At 42.7% G+C, this 24,494-nt stretch overlaps 1 protein-coding gene across 3 annotated transcripts in view; it reads right to left on the reverse strand.

Annotated features, from left to right (window-relative positions):
* TRPC5 (transient receptor potential cation channel subfamily C member 5) overlaps window positions 1-24,494 on the reverse strand; it is a 538,378-nt gene that overhangs the window by 107,666 nt on the left and 406,218 nt on the right. For all 3 annotated transcript variants that reach the window (XM_073641140.1, XM_073641141.1, XM_073641139.1), the window contains one exon: window positions 20,591-20,927. In XM_073641140.1, the coding sequence (XP_073497241.1) occupies window positions 20,591-20,927 (337 nt within the window). The remainder of the gene's footprint in view (window positions 1-20,590; window positions 20,928-24,494) is intronic.

Consider the following 24,494-nt stretch of genomic DNA (forward strand, 5'->3'; position numbering starts at 1 on the left):
AGATTAAAATAAGGCCATCAATGTTTTATCACCATAATAATAGGATGCTACATTTAAAAAATGTGGATCAAATATCAGATACACAATGTCTTAAAGTATTCATAGATAGGTAGATAGATAGATAGATAGATAGAAAAAATAAATTCAAAACAGCATCAGCAAACAAAAAAGTGATATGACGGGTGCACGCCCTCCAGACATAGACCAGACCTTGTACATAACATCCAAAAATGAAGACAGCACTCCTTTTTCACTGGATTTTTTGAAAAAGGAGTTCTGTCTTCATTTTTGGATGTTAGATAGATAGATAGATAGATAGATAGATAGATAGATAGATAGATAGATAGATAGATAGATCGATGGATAGATATATAGATAGATAACTAGAAAATAGATCGATAGATAGTTACATGGATAGATATATGGATAGATAAATAGATTTAGAGATAGATAATAGATATATGGATATATAGATATATTGATAGATTATAGATATATGATAGATAGATAGATAAATAGATGAATAGATATATGGATAGATAGATAATAGGTATATGGACAGATTTATTGATAGACAGATAATAGATATATGGATAGATAATAGATAGATAAATAGATGGATAGATAGATATATGGATAGATAAAAAAGATTTATAGATAGATAGATAATAGTTAGATATATACACTGCTCAAAAAAATAAAGGGAACACTCAAATAAAACATCCTAGATCTGAATGAATGAAATATTCTCATTGAATGCTTTGTTCTGTACAAAGTTGAATGTGCTGAGAACAAAATCACACAAAAATCATCAATGGAAATCAAATTTATTAACCAATGGAGGCCTGGATTTGGAGTCACCCCCAAAATTAAAGTGGAAAAACACACTACAGGCTGATCCAACTTTGATGTAATGTCCTTAAAACAAGTTAAAATGAGGCTCAGTATTGTGTGTGGCCTCCACGTGCCTGTATGACCTCCCTACAACGCCTGGGCATGCTCCTGATGAGGTTGCGGATGGTCTCCTGTGGAATCTCCTCACAGACCTGGACTAAAGTATCCGCCAACCCCTGGACAGTCTGTGGTGCCGGCAACATAGATTGCAGGCTGCTGAACAGAGCGGTCACATTTTACAATGTGCCCGCTCTGTTCATGAGATCTTCATGGGACCCTCGCTATTTGGACTGCTGCGGACAGGTGATCATGAGCTTCAGGGATTAGGTGTGAGGTGAGTATATGGTGTTTTTTTATTTTTTATTTTTTTGCAGGGGCGGAGAACATCGGGGTCAAGGTATGAGTATAATGTGTTTTATTTTAATTTATTTTTATTAATTTTAACATTTTTTTAACTTTCAGCAGAGCATAGGTGCCGGCGGATGGCAGACTACTGCTCCCATCCAGTGATGCCTGCGCTCTCTGTTTCCTATGGCAGGAGGCACCAGCTGATGGTGGTAGTAGTACCATGTATAAAAGGGAAGAACGGCACTCCGATATAAAAGGTGCACGGATAGGGTCCCACTCCTCAAACTTCAAATAAAAATGGAATCTGGCACTCTTTGCATGATTTTATTCAGATTCTAGTAGTGTGTACAGCTAAAAATAACGTTTCGGTCAAGTCGATCTTCTTCAGATTGTACACTAGTGATCTATATACACGTATGTGGAATAGTGATTCCGGCTGTTTCAGAATTCAAAAAGTAGTCCACTGGTTCCAGGATACAGGGGCATAGCTTCAGGTGCAGCTGCGCAGCTATTATGAGGAACCAGGCGTCTGTGCTGTGGGGAGACCTCAGTTGCTATGAATGTCCACGTGGACCACGTGGTGATAGTAGTACCATCAGCCAGCGCCTATGACCTGCGGTAAGCTTTTTACCGCGGTTACTGTCACAGCTGTGGCATCATGCTGACACCAGTCAGCATGATGCCACAGCGCTCCGACCACGGTAATGCTATTACCGCCGATCAGAGCCTTAGTTTCCTGCGCTATCACGCAAGTGACAGTACGGGAAACACCCGAACCCGAACATTAACACGGACTTCCATAGGAAGTCCTTGTTCGGGGTCTGTGACCGAACAGTAGGTGTTCGGTACGGACCCCAAACTTTATTGTTCGAGTTCACCCATCTCTACTGATCATTTTTTCCTGGTTAGAAGGGAGCAGCAGTACACATGTGTGAACAATGCTCCATTCATTACCTATGGGGCTGCAGAGCACTGAGCTCAGCTTTTTCCAGCAGCCCTATAGAGAATAAATGGAGCAGTGGTCAAGTATCTGACTTGTGGTGCTCCATTTTGAACAGGGATAAAATTTCTCCGTCAGGAATAAAAATTCCCTGATGTGCTGATCAGTGCAGGTCCCAGCGATGAGACACCCACCATGCAGCATATGATCACTTATTCAAGGGATTGGTGATAACTTGCTTTAAGTGGACGACCACTTTAACAAGTTTTGACAATATAACATTTTTTACACAGTAACATTGGGGCAGATTTACGAAAACTGTCTAATTTTTAGACAAAGTAGATTTAGGATAAGTGCCCACGATGCAGAAATGCTGCATATTTTTTCCGCTTCTCCCTGGCAGGAAATACGCATGCGGATTTCACATGCGTTTTTCCTGCCAAGTAGAAGCGTTTGTCAAGCGTTCTTTACATGCATTTCTGCATGCGGGTTATCAAGCGCTTTTCCAAGCGATTTTAGTTGCTTGACAACTTGGTCACACTATATAAATCCATGCAACCTGCATGGATTTATATAGTGTGACCAAGTAATAGTTAAAAAAAGAATAAAAATGGTAAAAAAAAACAACAAACAAACATTATACTCACCTTCTGATGGCCCGCGGTCTTCTCTCCGGTGCGTCCGGTCTTTCGAACAGCTCGCGGTGGTGTAAAAGGACCTTCCATGACGTCATTTAGTCATGTGACAGTTCACGCGATCGCCGACGTCAGCGGTCGCGTGACCTGTCACATGACTAAATAACATCATGGAAGGTCCTTTTACACCATCGAGAGCCACCGGGGAGCCAGGACGCACCACAGAGAAGACCGAGGGACATCGGAAGGTGAGTATAATGTATATTTTTTATTTTAAATTCTTTTTTTTTACAGGTACTATGGTACCCGGGTCTGGAGGAGAGTCTCTACTTCTCCAGACCCGGGTACCATCCGCACATTGAATCGCTTAATATCTGCATGTGCACATGTAGTCATGCGGATATTAAGCGATTCAATGCAAGTCAATGGCGGCAATTACGCTGCGTGTCCGCAAAATGAATGGATATGATGCGGATTATCATTGGGGACCATGGGGCACGTATTACCAAGTGTTTTTTAAGCGTTTTCGCTGCAGAAATACAGCGGCAAAAACGTTTGAAAAACGCATAGTGGGCACGCAGCCTTAGACTGTTTAACCTAGCTTACTCCACCTACTAACTGGCCTACTAGTTTACTTTGTGCCAAATGTCTGTGCCTAAATATTGGCACATTTTTGTGAGCACTCAGTCACATTCTATGCAATATAACTTTCATGCAAAGTCATGCTACATTGATAGGTGAGGCACTAGGAGTACAATACATGTTAAATGTGGTACAAGGCAAGTATGGCAGCTATTGTAATGGGGCAAATTGGACCAGAATTTTGCTGCAATTGGCATAGTAAATCTCCATTTTGTTTAAGATTACTAACTCAGAATACAATTAAAATAAATGTAAAAATACTTTTGCATGACAACTAGTTCTAGATATCTTATATAAATCTGAAAAATACTTTTACTTTGGAAGTGTTTCTATATTAGCCCTACAGGACTGAATAGAATATACGGTAGATATAATTTATGGTGAACATTAAAGGGAATCTGTCTGTAGGTTTCTTCTACACTGTGTTCCAAATTATTATGCAAATAATATTTTCTCAGATTTTCCCAAATTACCTATATGAATTGCAGTCATTGTAATTTTCCAGTCAAATAACTGTTAGAGTACAATTGAAAGGTTTTTGTACAAACTGCCTATGATAACAGTATATTTTTTAAAAAATAAAAAACTCAAACTGCACTCAAAATGCATGTTCCAAATTATTATGCACAGCAGAGTTTTCATACAATAAACAGCAAATACATACAAATCTCAAAAAAAGGCCATCTGGCCACAAAAAATCCGCCAACAAGAATCGGACATATACAGCAAAAAATGGCAGAATTAAAATATAACTTTTAATGGGATAATTAAATCTAAAATAGTATCTAGATACACACAAACAAACATAAATAGGGATGTTATTCACCCAGTGGGGTGGACTAGTTCAGAAAATACAACAGGAGATATATGTTCCTTAATTTACTACAATAATGTTTACTCCTTAATAGTAGAGAGAGACTATCATATGCAAACAGTGGAAATTCATAAGTAGAAAGAAAAGGAACAATCTCACCAGCATATGAGAACAGGGCATTATAGGGTCAGAGGTGGATGACCGCTGGATTAACCCTGTGCTATTCTGTGGAGAAATTCGTGCTGCAGGACCGGTGAGATTGTTCCTTTTCTTTCTACTTATGAATTTCCACTGTTTGCATATGATAGTCTCTCTCTACTATTAAGGAGTAAACATTATTGTAGTAAATTAAGGAACATATATCTCCTGTTGTATTTTCTGAACTAGTCCACCCCACTGGGTGAATAACATCCCTATTTATGTTTGTTTGTGTGTATCTAGATACTATTTTAGATTTAATTATCCCATTAAAAGTTATATTTTAATTCTGCCATTTTTTGCTGTATACATCAGAGTTTTCAACCTTTTCATTTTAATAAAGAGCAAAAAAATGGTCATTTTTGAAATTCTAAACATTAGCAGGTTATTACAAACTGAAATCAAACAGTTTTCAACTCAAAACTTTATTCTAGGTGGTGTTACATTTGCACATAGGACCCCTTGTTCGAAAGGAGCTTCTGAACTCTCTTGTCCATTGAATTTGTCAGGTTTTGGATGCTTTCTGCTTCAATTGTTTTGCATGAGGACAGAATACCCTCCCAGAGCTGTTGCTTAGATGTGAACTGCCTCCCGCCATCATAGACACTCCTTTTGATGATGCTCCAGAGGTTCTCAATGGGGTTGAGGTCAGGGGAGCATGGGTGCCACACCATAAATTTGTCACCTTTTATGCCCATAGCAGCCAGAGATGCAGATGTGTTATGTGCAGCATGAGACGGGGCATTATCATGCATGAAAATGATCTTGCTGCGGAATGCACGGTTCTTCTTCTTGATCCATGGCAGGAAGTGCTGTTTGAGAAACTCAACATACATTATGGAGTTCATCTTTACCCCTTCAGGGATCCTAAAAGGGCAGACAATCTCTCTCCCCATGATTCCAGCCCAAAACATTACTCCGCCTCCTCCTTGTTAGCGCTGTAGCCATGTTTGCATGGGGTGTCCATCAACCAGCCATCCTCCACTCCATCCATCTGGACCATCGAGATCATTTCATGCATGATAATGCCCCGTCTCATGCTGCACATAACACATCTGCATCTCTGGCTGCTATGGGCATAAAAGGGGACAAACTTATGGTGTGGCACCCATGCTCCCCTGACCTCAACCCCATTGAGAACCTCTGGAGCATAATCAAAAGGAGTGTCTATGATGGCGGGAGGCAGTTCACATCTAAGCAACAGCTCTGGGAGGGTATTCTGTCCTCATGCAATACAATTAAAGCAGAAACCATCCAAAACCTGACAAATTCAATGGACAAGAGAGTTCAGAGGCTCCTTTCGAACAAGGGGTCCTATGTGCAAATGTAACATCACCTAGAATAAAGTTTGGAGTTGAAAACTGTTTGATTTCAGTTTGTAATAACCTGCTAATGCTTATAATTTCAAAAATGACCATTTTTTTTGTTCTTTACTAAAATGAAAAGGTTGAAAACTCTGCTGTGCATAATAATTTGGAACATGCATTTTGAGTGCAGTTTGAGTCTTTTATTTTTTTAAAAATATACTGTTATCATAGGCAGTTTGTACAAAAACCTTTCAATTGTACTCTAATAGTTATTTGACTGGAAAATTACAATGACTGCAATTCATATAGGTAATTTGGGAAAATCTGAGAAAATATTATTTGCATAATAATTTGGAACACAGTGTAGTTTACTGGGTGCAGTATTTGTGATAGAATCACAGTTTTCTCTGCTGCAGTTCTAGCAGAGCTCAGAATGCTGAGCTATGTATATCTCCACCCACACCACTTCTTGACAGCTTTTGTGTACACTTTATATTGACAATAATATGCTAATCAGTGCTGGGGGTGGGGTTGGACAAGGAGGCACAAGACAGCTAGTCCTCTAGTGATAATCTCCTGCTGATAAAACACTGAATTATTTGAAAGGCAAAACACAGTCCAGCAAGTGATAAATCACTGAAATCAGGGTCTCTGCCCTTACATCATAGTACTCTCAGATTACACAGCAAAAATCTGCTGACAGATTTCTTTTAATGCCACATTCGAGGCAGTGACAAGGAATTTAAAGATTCATGCTGTACTTCAACTTCCCAGTAATTATCAGAATAACATTTCACCTTTTACAATGAGCTATTCTAAAAATAACAATGTATTAGGGAATTAAAGATAATTAAGCGTCCCATTATCCATTAAGCTCGACCTCAAAGCTTTTTCTATGAAAACCAGCCAAATACTTTATTTTGAAGGTAATAATGTTATCAAACCTGCTAATTTATTTTGTGATGGCAAAATACCCTGTGTTAGCACTATGCATCAGTTTTAATACACTCATCATCTCTTTCAGTGAGCTCTGCCACATTAGGATGTTGAAATAAGCAAATATTGCAGAATTTTACGGTAAGGGTAATATTTTGCAGATGAAAAATGTAGCGGTAGATTCGATAGATCCAGTGTCTCTTGTAATCTGCAATCAGGCACTCTGGTAGCACTAGACGCCCTTAACTTCTTCCTCAAAGGGGTTTTGCCATAAACAACATATAGAGGGTGAACATTTACTAATAGGCCTCTTTTTAGTGAAGAGCTACCGTAATTTGCTTGGCAGCCTCCAGAAGGAGAAGCAGTACAGCTACAATACTGCTACACTCAAAAATGGGAGTTTGGAACCCTGTTCTTATTATCAATATGTCTCCCAATGGTTATATTTACAAAATATATTTACAGATTACATTTATGAAATGAAGGTTGTTTATAGGAAAACTCAATTAATGATCAAATATCTGTATGATAAGTAAAGGGTAGGAGAGGAAGCTGAATACAAAATGCACATAGAGTTCAACCTCCTGTTAGACAGAACACCCGGACAAGAACTATAGGGAATATTTTAAAAATTAAAGCAGCCTAATTTTAATCCAAACAGAATAATACAAGTATACTACATAATAATTATATTGTATTCAGCAAAGAGTATGTCTAAAACCTAACTTTTATTAGATATATTAACATTACAACACAAATCAGATAATAAAGTGCTAATAATAAAGAGAAGAATGATTCCACTGAAAGGAGTTTCCCGAGGAACAAAAGTTCATTAAATTAATCAATAGATCTTTAGAGTATTTATTTCCCTATGAAATATTTTGTTATTCTCCAGTGATCTATAGAATATACTTACCCGAACAGATCTTTATATGGACTAGCCCTCTATAGCTATGGATCTAGTGTAACCCAGCTATACTATATTGCAGCCCTCCATTGGACGTTATTGCCCATCCAGTTTTTTGTATTTTTATATTTTCTATTATTAATTGTACCAGTAAAACTATTGCTTTCAATTTGACTAGAATCTCTTTTATCCTTTGGCACCTTAATTGAATTGCCAGGGATTATGTGTTAATATATTATATTTATAAGAAACAAAGAAATAAAGACAAACAGTATTGTTACATCATTACAATATAACACTGCCAATAAGTATATACAAATGCTATTGTGACATCATCGCAATAGTATAGACAAAGTATACTAAAACACAACAAACACTATTGTGATATCATAGTAGAGCACAGCAAGGAAATAAAAGCAAGTAAATATACAAATAATAGCAAAATTACGGGAACTTAAGAGACTTTTGACAAATGATCATGTCAGTGGCTTGATATTTCAAGTCCATTGTTTATGCATAAACCAGTCTGCTAACGAGTCTGTGTTGCAATGATATCATTAAAGGGTCTTTTCATGATTCATTTTTTATTCCCGTAACAGAGCAATATAACAAAAGAAAGAAGAGTGAGAAAGAGAGAAAAAAAGAAAGATATTGAGGGTGAAAGTCTTTAACCTTACAATCCCAAGTTAAAGTATTAGAACATGTGTGGATTCATTTCATTTTTGATATCTTTGATTAAGATTCTATTTTACCCAATTAATTTAGAAATGTAACATTTATGTTGCTACAAAGATATATAGAGGTAACCTGTTAACAGTTTCAGGCTTTTGGTTTCTCTCTGGCTTCTTGGACACCTAGCCCTCCTTGGTTGACAAGTCTCTCTATATAAGCCTTTTAATCATGCAGCACCTGATAGACAGATGCCACAATGATTAAGGCACCATGAAACTACTGATGGGTTCTCTTTAAATTTGTCCATGAGACAGGTTGCACGGCCAAAAATTGCTCTATGGCACAGCTACATTGCAGAATAACACATGTGAATGGGGTTGTATTACGACCTGCAAGCTATCACAATTGTGACACGCAAATAGAAAAATGTTGAAACGAGTTGGATTTTTTGTGACTCGCTTGCCACAGTCGCAGTACCTTGCGGGTCTCAATGAGAGTCCATTAACTTACAATATGCAATATACACGAAACCCATATAAAAACAATGAGCCTGCAGCGCCACGGTCAGGCACCAGGGCTCATTGTAAAATCACTCCATTGGAAATTGCACACAAGAGATAAAAAAGGGAGTATTCGATTTGTAGAAAACATAAAGATGCACAATACAAAGTTATATTGTGGTACCGTGTTAGCCAGAAAAATCAATGTAAATACTTTTATGCCAAAAATGACAAAAGTATTCTTGGAGTGATACCTTTATTAGCTAAGCAGAAAAAAAATCTATATATATGTATATGCACATATATATATATATATATATATATATATATATATATATATATCTATATATATATAGATATATATATATATATATATATATATATATATATATATATATTCTGGTTAGCCAATAAAGGTATCACTCCGAGAATACTTCTGTCATTTTTGGCATAAAAGTATTTACACAGAAAACATAAACAAATTTTATTAGAGAATAAAACAGTACAAAATGTAGGAAGGCTCAATTAAAAAATAGGACTCAAAAAGAGGGAATAGACAACTACCCCACACATATGTGTAAAGTGCCAGAAGTGCTTATAAATAAACCTTGATACATGCGTATATGTTTAGCATATGCAAATAGCAGGTGCTTAGAGCAATCTTTGGTGGAGTGATCTGTGCAGCTGCCACATTCGCCATGTAGCCTCTGTTTAATGCTGCATGTTTACATTTCCCTGTAATAACTTTTGGCCTGCAAGAAGTTAGTAATATACTATAAATTAATATAAATGCTATTGTGATGTGATATAAATAATCAGAACAGATCAAAAAATACACATACTATTGTAATATTAATTGATCACAATTCATAAATGTAAAAAGACTAATTTGATATTATCACACAGTAACATTTTTTAAAGGGAGTCTGTCAACCCCAAAATGTATTTTAAATAGTCTATACAGTGTTGTAGTGGACTAAGCCCCTATAACAACCATACTAGCATTTTACCTGTTACTGGCACAGTGCCTGAGAATATAACTTTGAATTTGTATGCAAATGAGTGAGCTTTGGCCTGACTCTGCCCCACATTTGCATATTGGGGGCCTTCCTCAATACAATGAACCTCCCAAGGCAATAAACAGTACACAATCTGTGTGCCCACATATTTATTGCAGTACCCTCCCTAATGGTTAAGATATACGTTAGATAGAAGAGTATAGGAGGCAAATTTATATAGTAACTAGATGATGGCCCGATTCTAACGCATCGGGTATTCTAGAATAGGTATGCGGCGACCGCGACCAATTAGCAGAGCATTGTTTAAATTTGACGCCAATCTCGCTGATTGGTCGCGTCTGCCGTCCGCGACCAATCAGCAGAGCGTTGTTTAAATTTTGCGCCAAAATCGCTGATTGGTCGCGGCTGGCAGTAGCGACCAATCAGCAGAGCGGTGTTTCAATTTGCCACCAAAATCGCTGATTGGTCGGGGCCGGCCACCGCGACCAATCAGCAGAGCGGGGTTTAAATTTGCCGCCCATATCGATGATTGGTCGGGGCCGGCGGCCGCAACCAATCAGCCTCGTATTACTGAGGACCGGGGAGCGGCGCTGCCTGTGCGGGTACTTCCGCTGCGAGCAGCTGGGAGATGAGCGGCTGCTCGCAGCAGAAGCATCCCGACCGGCGGCGCCGCTCCTCGGTCCTCCGTTCACACTTGCCGTCGGGAGATCATAGCGCTGTTTAAATTTGGCGCCAATCTCGCTGATTGGTCGCGGACGCCAGACGCGACCAATCAGCAGAGCGTTGTTTAAATTTGGCGCCAAGCTCGCTGATTGGTCGCGGCTGGTGTCTCCGACCAATCAGCACAGCAGTGTTTAAATGTGGCGGCAAGATCGGTGATTGGTCGCGGCCGCTATTTAAATGTGGCGCCCAAATCGGTGATTGGTCGCGGGCAGCGGCCGCGATCAATCAGCAGAGCGGTGTTTAACTTTAGCGCCAAGATCACTGATTGGTCGCGGGCGGAGAGCGCGACCAATCAGCGAATCGTATTGGTGAGGACCGGGGAGCGGCGCTGCCTGTGCGGGTACTTCCGCTGCAAGAACCCGGGACACGAGTGGGCGCTCGCAGCAGAAGTATCCCGACCCGCAGCGCCGCTCCCCGGTCCTCCCTTCCGCATGGAGGTCAGCGACGCCGGCGCTTCTTCCGCTGCTACTGGCCGGGAGATGAGCGCCTCGCGCCGGTCATCTCCCGGCTGCATCTCCGTCCCGCAGATGGGTCCGGCGGTCGAGGTCCTTCTGCTGGTACCGGCCGGGAGATGAGCGCCGCACGCCGGTCATCTCCCGGCTGCATCGCCGCTGAGCTCCGTCCCGCAGATGAGCCGCTAACGGCCGCCATCTTTTTTCAGAAATCCCGCGGCGCTGATTGGCCGCTGCCGGACCAATGAGCGACGCAGGATTTCCAGGACAGACAGACGGGATAAGACGATTATATATATAGATAATGTGGAGCCCTGTTAAGTAAGTAGCCCTGTGCCACAGCGCGCGTTTCACTCAGCTTTGTCAGGGTTTGTTGTTAGCCCTTCATTGAGCTACTCTCTTTTTTTACTAAAATCCATTATATTTTACATTTAATAAAGTTAATATATTTGTGAGATGTTTTGTAGCACCATTTTTTTGGGTTTATCTAATGAACCTGACTAGTCCAGGATGGGATGGAGAGGGGGAGGGGCGTCTCTTTGTCCCTTGACTTGCTGTGTCTTTTCTTTGCAACAAATCAGAAGGATGTCAAATTGTTAAACATGGCCTGGTGCATGTTATGCCACAGACTGCTCTTGGTGAAGAGATGCCCCTAGACTAGACGGAGTCATTAGCATATGCGGAGGACAGCATTAAAACTTTTGTTTTGTAATAACAATTTTTATAATCGCAGATATCAGGGGCTTAATTAGGAAGCTGACTTAACATTCTCTTTAGAGAGTGGTTGAGATTTCAGAAGGCACTGTAGTAAGCAGAAGATTTTCTGTTTGGAAAAATTACTTTGTAGATGACCCATGTGAACGTACCCTCACAGATTGTTATGTAACTTTCATAATGCATGGCAGACTTAGTACTTTTTATTTTTATTTTTAAACAAAAAGATTGCCAACCCCTGATATAGACAAGTGTTAAAATGACATCATAACATTAAAAAACAATCCAGAAATACAGATATACGTACAAATTAATTTTCATTCTAAATCCTTATCTATTTAATGCCATAATCTTATCTATTTTCTAATATACTTTATTTAAAAATCCCCTATCCTTCCCTAACTACACTATCTGCTTTTCTTTTTTAACTTCTTGCTGTCTGATAAAGCTTTGTTTGAGAATCCCAAGTGCATGCTGGAATTCTAAAATGAAGAGTTGTGGCGCCCCTGAGGGTTCAGTCGCCACAGGGGTACTGCACCTCAGAACGAGGTGTGCTATCTCCTCTCCAAGGTAAGGATGGAGTACCACCCAGGACCCCAACCACACACTCAACACTACACCACTCCAGTTCTGAAGGGGGCCTAAAGCACAGTGCTGCCCCGGGCCTGAATGCAGGAGTTGGGGGGAACCAAAGTTAGGGGGAACCATGTAGTGAGTGAGGGTGGAGGAAGAACTTTACTTAAGCACTTAATTAGAATCATATATAACAGGAGGCCTTCTTAATAACCGGGTCTTTGGCCGTGGGTCTTTGGGACGGCAAGTCAGTACAAAGCTGCAGCCGGCTGAGAGGTCCACGGTTCCCGGTCTCAGGCCTCGAGATTTGGGATTGGGGCAGAGTTAAAACTGGCTCTGTCCCCAGTCAGAGTCCAACCAAGAAGGCCCAGGAGGGGAGCAGAGGAGTTAGGCTCCACAGGCGAAAGGATCTCAGGGGGTGCGGACGGAGCGGAGTCGCCACCTGCATACCTTATTCTGGCCCTGCCAGAGAGACCCTGCCGCAAGAGGGGGTACCGGTCCCCGATTATCTGACTTTGCACTTCACGTCTCTGTCGGAAAAGTCCGGAGGCTTATGTGGATCCCAGGGGGATACGGACGGAGCGGAGTCGCCACCTGTATGCCCCAATCTGAGTTTATCCAGAGGGACTCAGCCTAGCACCATGTTCTCACCACAAGTCACCAAAAAGGGCACCCAGTCGGTCCGGGAGCTATACGCTACCCATAAGGGACATCGCAGTACCCGTACGGGACTCAGTGGGGGACACAAGGCGGGAGAAGTTTACAAGAGAGGAACACACTAGAGCGGGGGTCCTGTCAAACGCTCCTGAACTACCTGGAGTGTGCTGAACCCCACCCTGGCAGCCGCAGCTCGCCGTGTGACAGCAGAGGGAAGCTCTGGGCTGAGAAAACGCTACCGTGAGTAAAGACTTGGACGACTTCAACTACTGCCTCTGTCTGTTCTTTCCTCCGCGGCTCAGCACCCGCCAACGCTCTATTCTGCATCCCTCTCTCCTCTCCTACGCTGCCCTGAGGCCCCGCTCCACCTGTGGGGAGCCGCACCAACTAAGCTGCCTGAACACCGGCCTCAGAGGACTGTCGCAGCGCTGGTGATCCTCACCTGGCACCACAGGTGGCGTCACGAACATTCCCCCTTTCCCATGCACCTATTCCCCTTTCCCTTGCTTTTAAGAGTGACCCCAGGGTACAGGCCCGGGAGCCGGCCACCGCGACATCCCCAAAACCAACAACAAGGCCCGGGTGCCGAGTCGTCTTCCCCATCCCCTGGGCACGTCAGAGTCATAAGAAGGCAGAGGCAGCTGTCAATTCTCAGTCTCTGTCCCCTCACTGATCTCCATTTCAGGGGCTGGACTTGACCCTGCTTTACTGAGCATGTGTCGGTTGTCTATTCCCATGGATGCTTGGTAGATTCTTGTCACTGTGTAATGTGCACAATGACAGTGTGCTCTCTCCCCGGCTCTGATCAGAAGTAATGAGCCAGTAACAAAGAGCACTGTCAGTGTGCATTATATCATGGATATCCGGCTTGCAGAGACCAGCGCCGCCCCATCACTTGAGGAGTTGGCACTGGTCTTTGCATGCCGGTTAATCCTTTTACAATGTGCACTGACTGTGCGCTCTGTTTCTGGATTGTTACTTCTAATTAGAGCTGGCAAGAGAGCTTATTGTCATTGTGCACATCAAACAGTGACAAGAATCTACCGAGCAGAGGCTGCAGGACTGCCCGCAGCCTCCGCCCCCTGATGATGCTTCGATTGCGTATCCCTGCATGCACTGGGATTGTCAAACAAAGCATCATCAAAAAGGAAGTAGTAAAAAAATAAAATAAAGCTGTTAGTGTAGTTAAGGAAGGATAGGGAATTTTTATCTAAAATATATTAGAAAATAGATTGGATTACATCATAAATAGATAGGCATTTAGGATGAAAATTAATTTGTGTTTCGGACCACCTGTTTAAAAATAAAAAACAGCAAAAGAATAGTCACAAAAACTATTTTAACATCATCATTAGAACACAACCTTTTAAAAAATACTCAAGTCACAATAGCATAGACTCATTAAAAGAGCATAGATCCATAAAAGAATAAGCAATTGAATATGGTAAAACAAATAAGCACAAATAGTAGTGTGATATCATCATAGCGCTCCGCAATGCAGGAATAAAGTAAAACACTCATCAAAATAGAACACAGCCAAAAAGTAAATACATTTATTTCTGTGAGATCATAACAATAAAACACAGGTATGGGGCAACAAAACCAATTCTGACATCATCTCTCTATAACTCAGCCAATGACTCAGTGCTTACACTACTGTGACATCATCGGAGTGACACACTGCCCATGACTATGACTAAGAATAATAGTAAAATCTTTTGTGACACTAGAACGGCTCCTGAAATCATACACAAACTATTATGACGCTGTCGACGACATCCCCTCTGAGTCTGATTCTGCAGGAATATTACCAATTAACTTTTCCAAGGTCATTTGATTGCTTCTTCACTGGGATGGTGACCATTTATTACAATTTACATCTTCTGTTTTAGTATATTTTTTACATAATCAACAGTAATAAATGTTTAACATTATTAGTAACCTTGCTTATACATAGATATTGAAAGCCTAAAGAGGTTTTACAGTTTTTGGTAAACTCCTGCTGTAGATTGTATTAAAAACAAACGTTGCTTTTCTCCACCTTCACCACTGATCCCTGTGTCCTATTGTCTGCAGCGCTGATGTCACATTAACAGCGCTGCAGCCAATAGCCAAGCTCAGTGGCTCTGACTGAGTTGACATCACAAGCTGCTCTAAGCTGCTGAGCTCATTGATTAGCTGCAGCGCTGTCGAAGTCACGCCAGACAATAACAGACATTGGGAACAGCGGCAGAGACGCAGCACTCGACCCAGGGAGGCAGTGGCGTACCGCCAATGGCGGCAGACCACTCGACTGCTATGGGGCCCGTGAACCGGGGGGGCCCCATATCAGTCCAGGGGTGGACGTGCAGCTTGATGACGTCATCATGCAGCGCGCGCCTGGGTCAGGAAGAAAGCTGCTGGCAACCAGGAGGATGCAGCTACAGGGGGAGCGAGCTGAGGTAAGTTGTTTTTTTTTTTTGTTTATTTTTACTGAAATGCTGGGGAGGGGAGGTGGGGGGAGAGCAATGGTGGGGCTGGGGAGAGGAATGATGGGGCTGGGGAGAGGAATGATGGGGCTGGGAAGAGCAATAATGGGGCTAATGGGACTGGGGAGAGAAATATTGGGGCAGGGGAGAGGGCTGATGGGGCTGGGGAGAGGAATAATGGGGTTGATGGGGCTGGGGAGAGCAATAATGGGGTTGATGGGGCTGGGGAGAGGAATAATGGGGTTGATGGGGCTGGGGAGAGCAATAATGGGGCTGATGGGGCTGGGGAGAGGAGTGATGGGGCTTGGGATAGGAATAATGGGACTAATGGGGCTGGGAAGAGCAATAATGGGGCTGGGGAGAGGAATGATGGGGTTGATGGGGCTGGGGAGAGGAATAATGGGATGGTGGGGCTAGGGAGAGCAATGATGGGGCTGGGGAGAGGAATGATGGGGCTGGGGAGAGCAATGATGGGGATAGTGAGGCTGGGGAGAGCAATGATGGGATGGTGGGGCTGGGGTGAGCAATAATGGGGCTGATGGGGCTGGGGAGAGGGATAATGGAGTTGATGGGGCTGGGGAGAGGAATGATGGGATGATGGGGCTGGGGAGAGCAATAATGGGGCTGATGGGGCTGGGGAGAGGAATGATGGGGCTGGGAAGAGCAATAATGGGGCTGATGGGGCTGGGAAGAGCAATAATGGGGCTGATGGGGCTGGGGAGAGGAATGATGGGGCTGGGAAGAGCAATAATGGGGCTGATAGGGCTGGGGAGAGCAATGATGGGGATGGTGGGGAAGGGGAGAGCAATGACGTGTTGCTGGGAGAGAGCAATGATGGGGGTGCTGGGACAAAGCAATGGTGGGGGGCTGGGAGAGAGCAATTATGTGGGGCTGGGAGAGAGCAATGATGGAGGTGCTGGGACAGAGTAATGATGGGGGCTGGGAGAGAGCAATGATGGAGGTGCTGGGACAGAGCAATGATGGGGGTGCTGGGACAGAGCAATAATGGTGGCTGGGATAGAGCAATGATGGGGGTGGTGGGACAGAGCAATGATGCAGGTGCTGAGAGAGAGCTATGATGGGGGTGCTGGGAGAGAGCAATGATGGGAGTGCTGGGAGAAGCAATGATGGAGGTGCTGGGACAGAGCAATGATGGGGGCTGGGAGAGAGCAATGATGGAGGTGCTGGGACAGTGCAATGATGGGGTGCTGGGACAGAGCAATAATGGGGGCTGGGATAGAGCAATGATGGGGGTGGTGGGACAGAGCAATGATGCAGGTGCTGAGAGAGAGCTATGATGGGGGTGCTGGGAGAGAGCAATGATGGGGGTGCTGGAAGAGAGCAACGATGAGGGTGCTGGGAGAGAGCAATGACGGGGGTGCTGGGACAGAGCAATGATGGAGGTGCTGGGAGAGAGCAATTATGGGGGTTTCACTTTGCTTGTACTGTGAAGCCTTATATGTTTTCCGTATGCACACAGCCTTAAAGTTAATTGGGGAGAGTTAGAGAGACTGAATAATTTATATTATTGGCCGGAGCAGATTATAGTTAATGGGGGGCACAGTGCTGCTTATCACTTTATATTTTAATTACTAAGTGGCTAATAGTATATTAAAGGGGGGGTTTACATATCTGTATTCGAGGACGCAGAGCGGGGGAGACACATGTATGCATACAATATGTGACCTTGTTATTTTCTAGGCTGGAGATCATCGTGACAAGACGAGTCGTGGCTGGGAGATGTCGACATGAAAGTCTGACCAGATGGAGAAGAAGCAGCAGAAACCGTCTCTGATCAGTGAGACGTCAGCGGTAAGTGCCTGGATGTAAATATTATTCTGTATCTGCACTGTGTGACTTGGAGTGATAATGTTATCTGTAAGATCCCTTAGGCCACATTCTCACATTTGTGTGAAATGTCCGTGTGCTGCCAGATCTTTTTATCGGATGGTCCACGGACTCGTACAGTTTTATAGATCCATTCACACATCCATGAAAATCACGGATCTGAGAATGAGATCGAAGAGGGTCAGAGAATGTCCTGTTCTGATCCGATTTTGAGAATTAGAATAGGACATGCTCAATGCGTCAGTAAAACAGGGCAGCACACCGACACTGCACACAGATGCAAGAATGTAGCCTTATTATGTATAGCACAGTCCATTAGTATATAGTGTACTCACTTATTATGTATAGCGCCATCCTTAGTTATATAGTTTCCTCTTTTATTATGTATAGCGCCGTCCCTTATTATGTACCATCCTCTCTAGCGGCTCACAGTTGGGGGATCATACTGTGTTGGGGATAGCATACTTTACCCTGGGAGTTGAGGTGGGGTACAGTAGGGTCATTATACTGTGCATGTGGAGGAATTCACCATGGGGTTTCATACTGTGTTTGGGGGGCCCTTTTATTGGCATCACACTTTATGGGGCAATGAAAGAGAGATCTAGGACGTCAGCAGGAGGAAAATTACTATGTAAAGGATGGAAAGTTGTAAGATCTGATCTTTGGTGACCCCGACAATTAATTAATTTTTTTTTTTTTGGGGGGGGGGCCCAATGAGAGCTTCTGCTATGGGGCCCCATGATTCCTATGTACGCCCCTGCAGGGAGGGTGAGTAAATCAGAATTTTTTTTTTATTAAACTGCAGCAATGGAAAGGGGTTTTCTGAAACTGGAAATCTCCAGTTAGGTCTCGTATATTGTAACCAAGTAGAACAATTATCCTGTTACACTAATGGTTCAGACTATTTTCGGCTTCCCTGCAGACTTTTACTGCAGCCAGATTAAAGCATATATAATATAACAATAAATCTTGCCATAGATATCTAGTATTTGTCAGTAATGATAAATTGGCCAACATTTGAAATCAGCAATTTCAATAAAATGATCATTGGACTGACATGCATATATTGGAGAAATAATGAGTCGGTTGGGAAGTTTTCCCAGCAAGATGATCGCATTAAAAATACAAGCAGGACATTTTATTTTAGCCTTTAAACACTGCATTGTTTAACGATCTTAATGAAAACGACAAACTAACACCTACATCGGCTTTGGGCATTTAGGCAAATATTGGAAGATATCTCTGCAGCTATATTTCTGATCTATTAATAGGACAGCAATCGATATTTGATCATGTGGACTCCAACCTCGGGGAAGCTGCTGATCAACACATTGAAGAGGTTGGGGTGCTTCTGCATTTCACTCCAAAGACACAGCAGGTCATGTGTACGAGCCTCTGTGCCTTCGCAAAAGAATGACTCAAGCACCATGCTCGTAGGGACACCATGGCCTTCATTGTACTGATTGTTGGAGTCACAGATGTTGGACCATCATGAAGTGAACATTGGCTTTTCCTAAAGATAACCTATCAATGTTACAGCTTCAGAGAACCCCTTTAATATCAGACATTGGAGTCATTTTAAATCTATGCATTCTGGGGTACTTGTCTAACATGATGTCATACACAATGTGACTAGCGTAGTGGACCTTGACTTTTCGTTATTCAACTATAGTCAGATTTTTTTTTATTATTTACAGTGAAGGAAATAATTATTTGATCCCTTGCTGTTTTTGTAAGTTTGTCTACTGACAAAGACATGAACAGTTTATAATTTTAAGGGTAGATTAATTTTAACATTGAGAGATAGAATATCCCCAAAAAATCAAGAAAATCACATTGTATAAATTAGATACATTTATTTGCATTTTGCAGTGAGAAATAAGTATTTGATCCCTTACAAACCATTATGAGTTCTGTCTCCTACAGACAAGTTAGACGCTCCTAATCAACTCGTTACATGCATTAAAGACAGCTGTCTTACATAGTCACCTGTATAAAAGACTCCTGTCCACAGACTCAATTAATCAGTCAGACTCTAACCTCTACAACATGGACAAGACCAAAGAGCTTTCTAAGGATGTCAGGGACAAGATCATAGACCTGCACAAAGCCGGAATGGGCTACAAAACCATAAGTAAGACGCTGGGTGAGAAGGAAACAACTGTTGGTGCAATAGTAAGAAAATGGAAGAAATACAAAATCTCACCTTGTGGGGTATCCATGATCATGAGGAAGATGAGAGATCATCCTAAATCTACATGGGGGGAACTTGTTAATGATCTCAAGGCAGCTGGGACCACAGTCACCAAGAAAACCATTGGTAACACATTACGCTTTAAAGGTTTAAAATCCTGCAGTGCCCGCAAGGTTCCCCTGCTCAAGAAGGCACATGTGCAGGCCCATCTAAAGTTTGTCAATGAACACCTGGATGATTTTGTGAGTTATTGGGAGAAGGTGCTGTGGTCAGATGAGACAAAAATTGAGCTCTTTGGCATTAACTCAACTCGCCGTGTTTGGAGGAAGAGAAATGCTGCCTATGACCCAAAGAACACTGCCCCCACTGTCAAGCATGGAGGTGGAAACATTATGTTTTGGGGGTGTTTCTCTGCTAAGGGCACAGAACTACTTCACTGCATCAACAGGAGAATGGATGCATGTACCGTAAAATCCTGAGTGACAATCTCCTTCCCTCCACCAGGACATTAAAAATGGGTCGTGGCTGGTTCTTCCAGCAAGACAATGACTCAAAAGATACAGCCAAGGCAACAAAGGAGTGGCTCAAAAAGAAGCACAGTAAGGTCATGGAGTGGTCTAGCCAGTCTCCAGACTTTAATCCCATAGAAAACTTATGGAGGGAGTTGAAGCTCCGAGTTGCCAAGCGACAGCCTCAACATCTGAATGACTTAGAGATGATCTACAAAGAGGAGTGGACCAAAATTCCTCCTGACATGTGCGCAACCCTCATCATCAACTACAAACAACGTCTGACTGCTGTGCTTGCCAACAAGGCTTTTGCCACCAAGTATTAAGTGTTTGCCAGAGGAATCAAATACTTATTTCTCACTGCAAAATGCAAATAAATGTATCTAATTTATACAATGTGATTTTCTTGATTTTTTTTTGGACATTCTATTTTTCAATGTTAAAATCAACCTACCCTTAAAATTATAGACTGTTCATGTCTTTGTCAGTGGGCAAACTTACAAAAACAGAAAAGGATCAAATAATTATTTCCTTCACTGTATATGACAAATTCCTTGTAACAAATGACGTTTCCCAGCAATTTTCCTGTAAAATACATGTCCTAGAACAGTCACATAATGATATAAATAGAAAAACTTACCTAGAACCCATGGTAATATCATCCACTCAACCACAGTGGGGGGAGGTCCTTGCATGTGCAAGTCAGTCCTAACTATGTGCTGTGATGCCAGAAGCAAGAGGAATAGGAAAGTGAGATAGGAGCCTGTGTGGCAAATAAACTTGATGAATGGCTTTTTAATGAACAGTCCCAGCCTGCTCTTGGGTGCAATTAAATATGCCATAGAAAGCACAGGAAAAAGCAATCCAATGGTGATGCAGGTCAGCAGCTTCACTACCCAGTGCTTCCGGCGCCAACCTGGGAATCCATCGTACCACAGTGTAGCCAGTAACTGCTGACAATTTGGCTGTGCCACAAACTGGAAGTATGAAAAAAAGAAAAGAATTAGAACAGATCCATCAACTGCTCTATATTAAATCATCACATTGATTTTAACATCTTTCACACATATCTAATGGGAGCCATTAGTCTTGACAGCTAAAATCACCTATGGACCAATGCATTGTAGAACTTCATCTCCAAAATTGAAAGTCCTTAAAAGGTTATTGACATTATAACAAATTATCATCTCTGCACTGAATAGGTGATAATTCGCTTGGTCTGTGTCAATCGGTGATAACTTCAATTATTAGAACCCCCAACCATCATAAGAAGGGGATCAAGTATTGCTTTGTTACCTTGCACAATGTCATAGACTTTGCATAGAGCTGTAGAGCAGAGATGAGCAGGTCGCTTCTTGCAACCCTGGTCCATGGTCTAGGTCAGTGTTTTTTGGCCATGGACAGGAGCTGTGCAAATTTTCCTGAGCTTCTGGTTCCCCGACACGGTGTTTGATTCCTGGGCCTTGCATGACTTCATCTATGCAGTGTGTGGTGCACAGGTGATATCTCGCCAGCCTAGCTAACCATAAGATGAATTCAGGATCCCGAAGGGGAAGGAAATTTGCTCAGCTCTTGGCTACAGCCATAGAAACTGACCCAGAACGTAGGCCAGTGTTGCGTGAAGAGATCCAATCATCTTTACTGCAGAGCATATGCTTGCCTTTTGCTTAATTCATATCCTCCTCTTGTGGCTGGTAAGGAACTAGGAAAATTTGAATCCCTTTCTGCCGGTCAGTGGAGGGCCCTCAAGTTTAGCCCCATCTATCTAATGCTAATCTGATATCCAATGTAGACGTGATCATTTATTATGATTGGAATAATCCTATAAATAGTAAATAAAGGAAACACATTGCCACATTGTCCACCACCATCACTACTGGTGCCAGGTAATCCTGAATTACATATTGTCTCAACCTATTCATCTCTGTGCAGCTACTACATACAGGTTCAGTAGCTTAAAGAGGTTCCAAGCCCCCTATGGAGAGACCAGTAATATAAAAGTTTGGAGCCCCATTTCTTATTTTGTTCATTTTGCCCAGCAGCTTTAATTTCACCTCTGCCCAACCATACTGCCTTAAAACTTTGTTCTTTTCCTATTGGAAATCAGAAATCTTGAAACTCTTATTTTTGGCTTTTCTTTATCAATATTTGTAGTAATAATAATAATAATAATTTTTATAGCGCCGACATATTCCGCAGCACTTTACAAATTTTAGGGGGGACTTATACAGACAATACTGAATAAGCATATCTCATATCGAAAGGAGTGAGGGCCCTGCTCGCAAGCTTACAGTCTATGAGGAAATGGGGGAGACACAAAAGGTAGAATGTACATATATTGTATAATGCAGCCTTGATATACTAAATAGGATAAATAATACATGGATTGGTTGCCTGCCAGTGTGTGTACAGTCCTGACCGAGGCTATTAAGTGCATGGTTGGTATGAACCTGAAATTGAAGAAGATTTTAATATGGGGGAAAACTTGGATGGACAGATAGTGTGTGGAGGTGATACGCCAGTCTAAAGAAATGGGTTTTTAGGGTCCGCTTGAAACTGTGGGTATTGGGAATTAATCGAACTGTCCTGGGTAGTGCATTCCAAAGAATTGGCACAGCACGCGAGAAATCTTGGAGACAGGAGCGGGAAGTTCGGATTATGGAGGATTTTAGTTTTAAGTCATTGGCAGAACGGAGGGCACGTGTAGGGTGGTAGACTGAGACAAGGGAGGAGATGTAGGGGAGTACTGAAGCATGGAGCGCTTTGTGGGTAAGCATGATAAGTTTAAATTGAACTCTATATTGGATGATTCTGTGACGCTAATGTCAGTGAGGTGACCACAAAATGAATTATTTCTTGAAAGACTAAAATCAAGCCTTTCAATGTGTTTGTCTAATACATGTTTGGACTACTTAGATGTCAAAGTTAAAGTAATTTGTAGAGAAAAGTGTGGCTGGCACCTCTGCGGGAATGTGACTTGATATCACACATTTAACTGGGATCTGTTCACAGGAGCTCTCTCTCTCTTATTTAGTCAAAGCTTTTCACACCTTGTGCAGACGCAGGCATTTTACTCAAGAGTAAACCATTTATTGAGTGTTAAGCATATGAGACAGATGAATACATTTCCATTTTGCCGCCAATTAAATAAAACCTAACCTGTGTCGCTTTTACTATACATTCTGCAAAAGATTCACTTTTATTGATTGCTGCTATTCCATAATCGGCCATCCAGCTTTGATTGGTCATAGATTTGCTAATTTGTCTGCATTTAGAACATATGCCCTGGCTCATTTCTTTGGTTTTGCTGTAGTTTTCTGTATTTTGTACAAATAGGGGTGTGGTTCCCTCTTTTGAGCTAAGCATTTCATTTATATAGCTTCCCATGGCCAGGTATCTGACCAGTCTGACCCTGGTCCTGCTCTGACCTCATTTACATTGAGATCATCTAACACAAGGTGAAGTTTTAATACTTGAGGATAAGACTGTCCTTATTGGGGTCCACCTTGTCACAGTGGGATGGTGTCATAAGGAGGTTTTAGCAAAGATCACAGATTGTCATTGTGGCATCAGAGTCTGTGGAATCTCTAGGTTCTGGCACTGTTCCTTGTAACTTCACTAATGGCTGTAACAGCATAGGGAAACTTGCGCATCGACACAGAGACTTGTAGCTCTTAGACAGGTTACCAAGAGATACTGTAAATGACGCGCCCAGGGGATGGGGAGGACTCGGCGCCCGGGCCTCGTTGTTGGTTTTGGGGATGTCGCGGTGGCCGGCTCCCAGGCCCATACCCTGGGGTCACTCTTAAAAGCAAGCAAGGGGGAAAGGTGTATGGGATTTGGGGAATGTTCGTGACACCACCCATGGTGTCTGGAGAGGATCACCAGCGCTGCTACAGTCCTCCGAGGCCGGTGTTCAGGCAGCTTAGTTGGTGCTGCCCCCCACAGGTGGAGCGGGGCCTCAGGGCAGTGTAGAGAGGGAGACAGAGTAGAGCGTTGGCGGGTGCAGAGTCGCGGAGGAAAGAACAGACAGAATCAGTATTTGAAGTCATCCAAGTCTTTTACTCACGATAGTGTTTTCTCAGCTCAGAGCTTCTCTCTGCTGTCACACGGCAAGCTGCGGCCGCCAGGGTGGGGTTCAGCACACTCCAAGTAATTCAGGAGCGCTTGGCAGGACCCCCGCTCTAAAGTGTTCCTCGCCTGGTTGAACTTCTCCCGCCTTGTGTCCCCCCCTGTGTCCCGTACGGGTACTGTGATGTCCTTGATGGGTAGCGTACAGCTCCCGGACCGACTGGGTGCCCTTCTTGGTGACTGGTGGTGAGAATGTGGCGTAAGGCCGGGTCCCTCTGGATAAACTCAGATTAGGGCATACAAGTGGCGACTCCGCTCTGTACGTATCCCCCTGGGATGCACATAAGCCTCCGGACTTTTCTGACAGAGACGTGAAGTGCAAAGTCAGATAATCGGGGACCGGTACCCCCTCTTGTGGCAGGGTCTCTCTGGCTGGGCCAGAATAAGGTATGCAGGTGGCGACTCCGCTCCGT

This window comes from Phyllobates terribilis, unplaced genomic scaffold (assembly GCF_046119375.1).
Source record: "Phyllobates terribilis strain yellow unplaced genomic scaffold, ASM4611937v1 Scaffold_7__3_contigs__length_470593459, whole genome shotgun sequence".
Taxonomy (NCBI): domain Eukaryota; kingdom Metazoa; phylum Chordata; class Amphibia; order Anura; family Dendrobatidae; genus Phyllobates; species Phyllobates terribilis.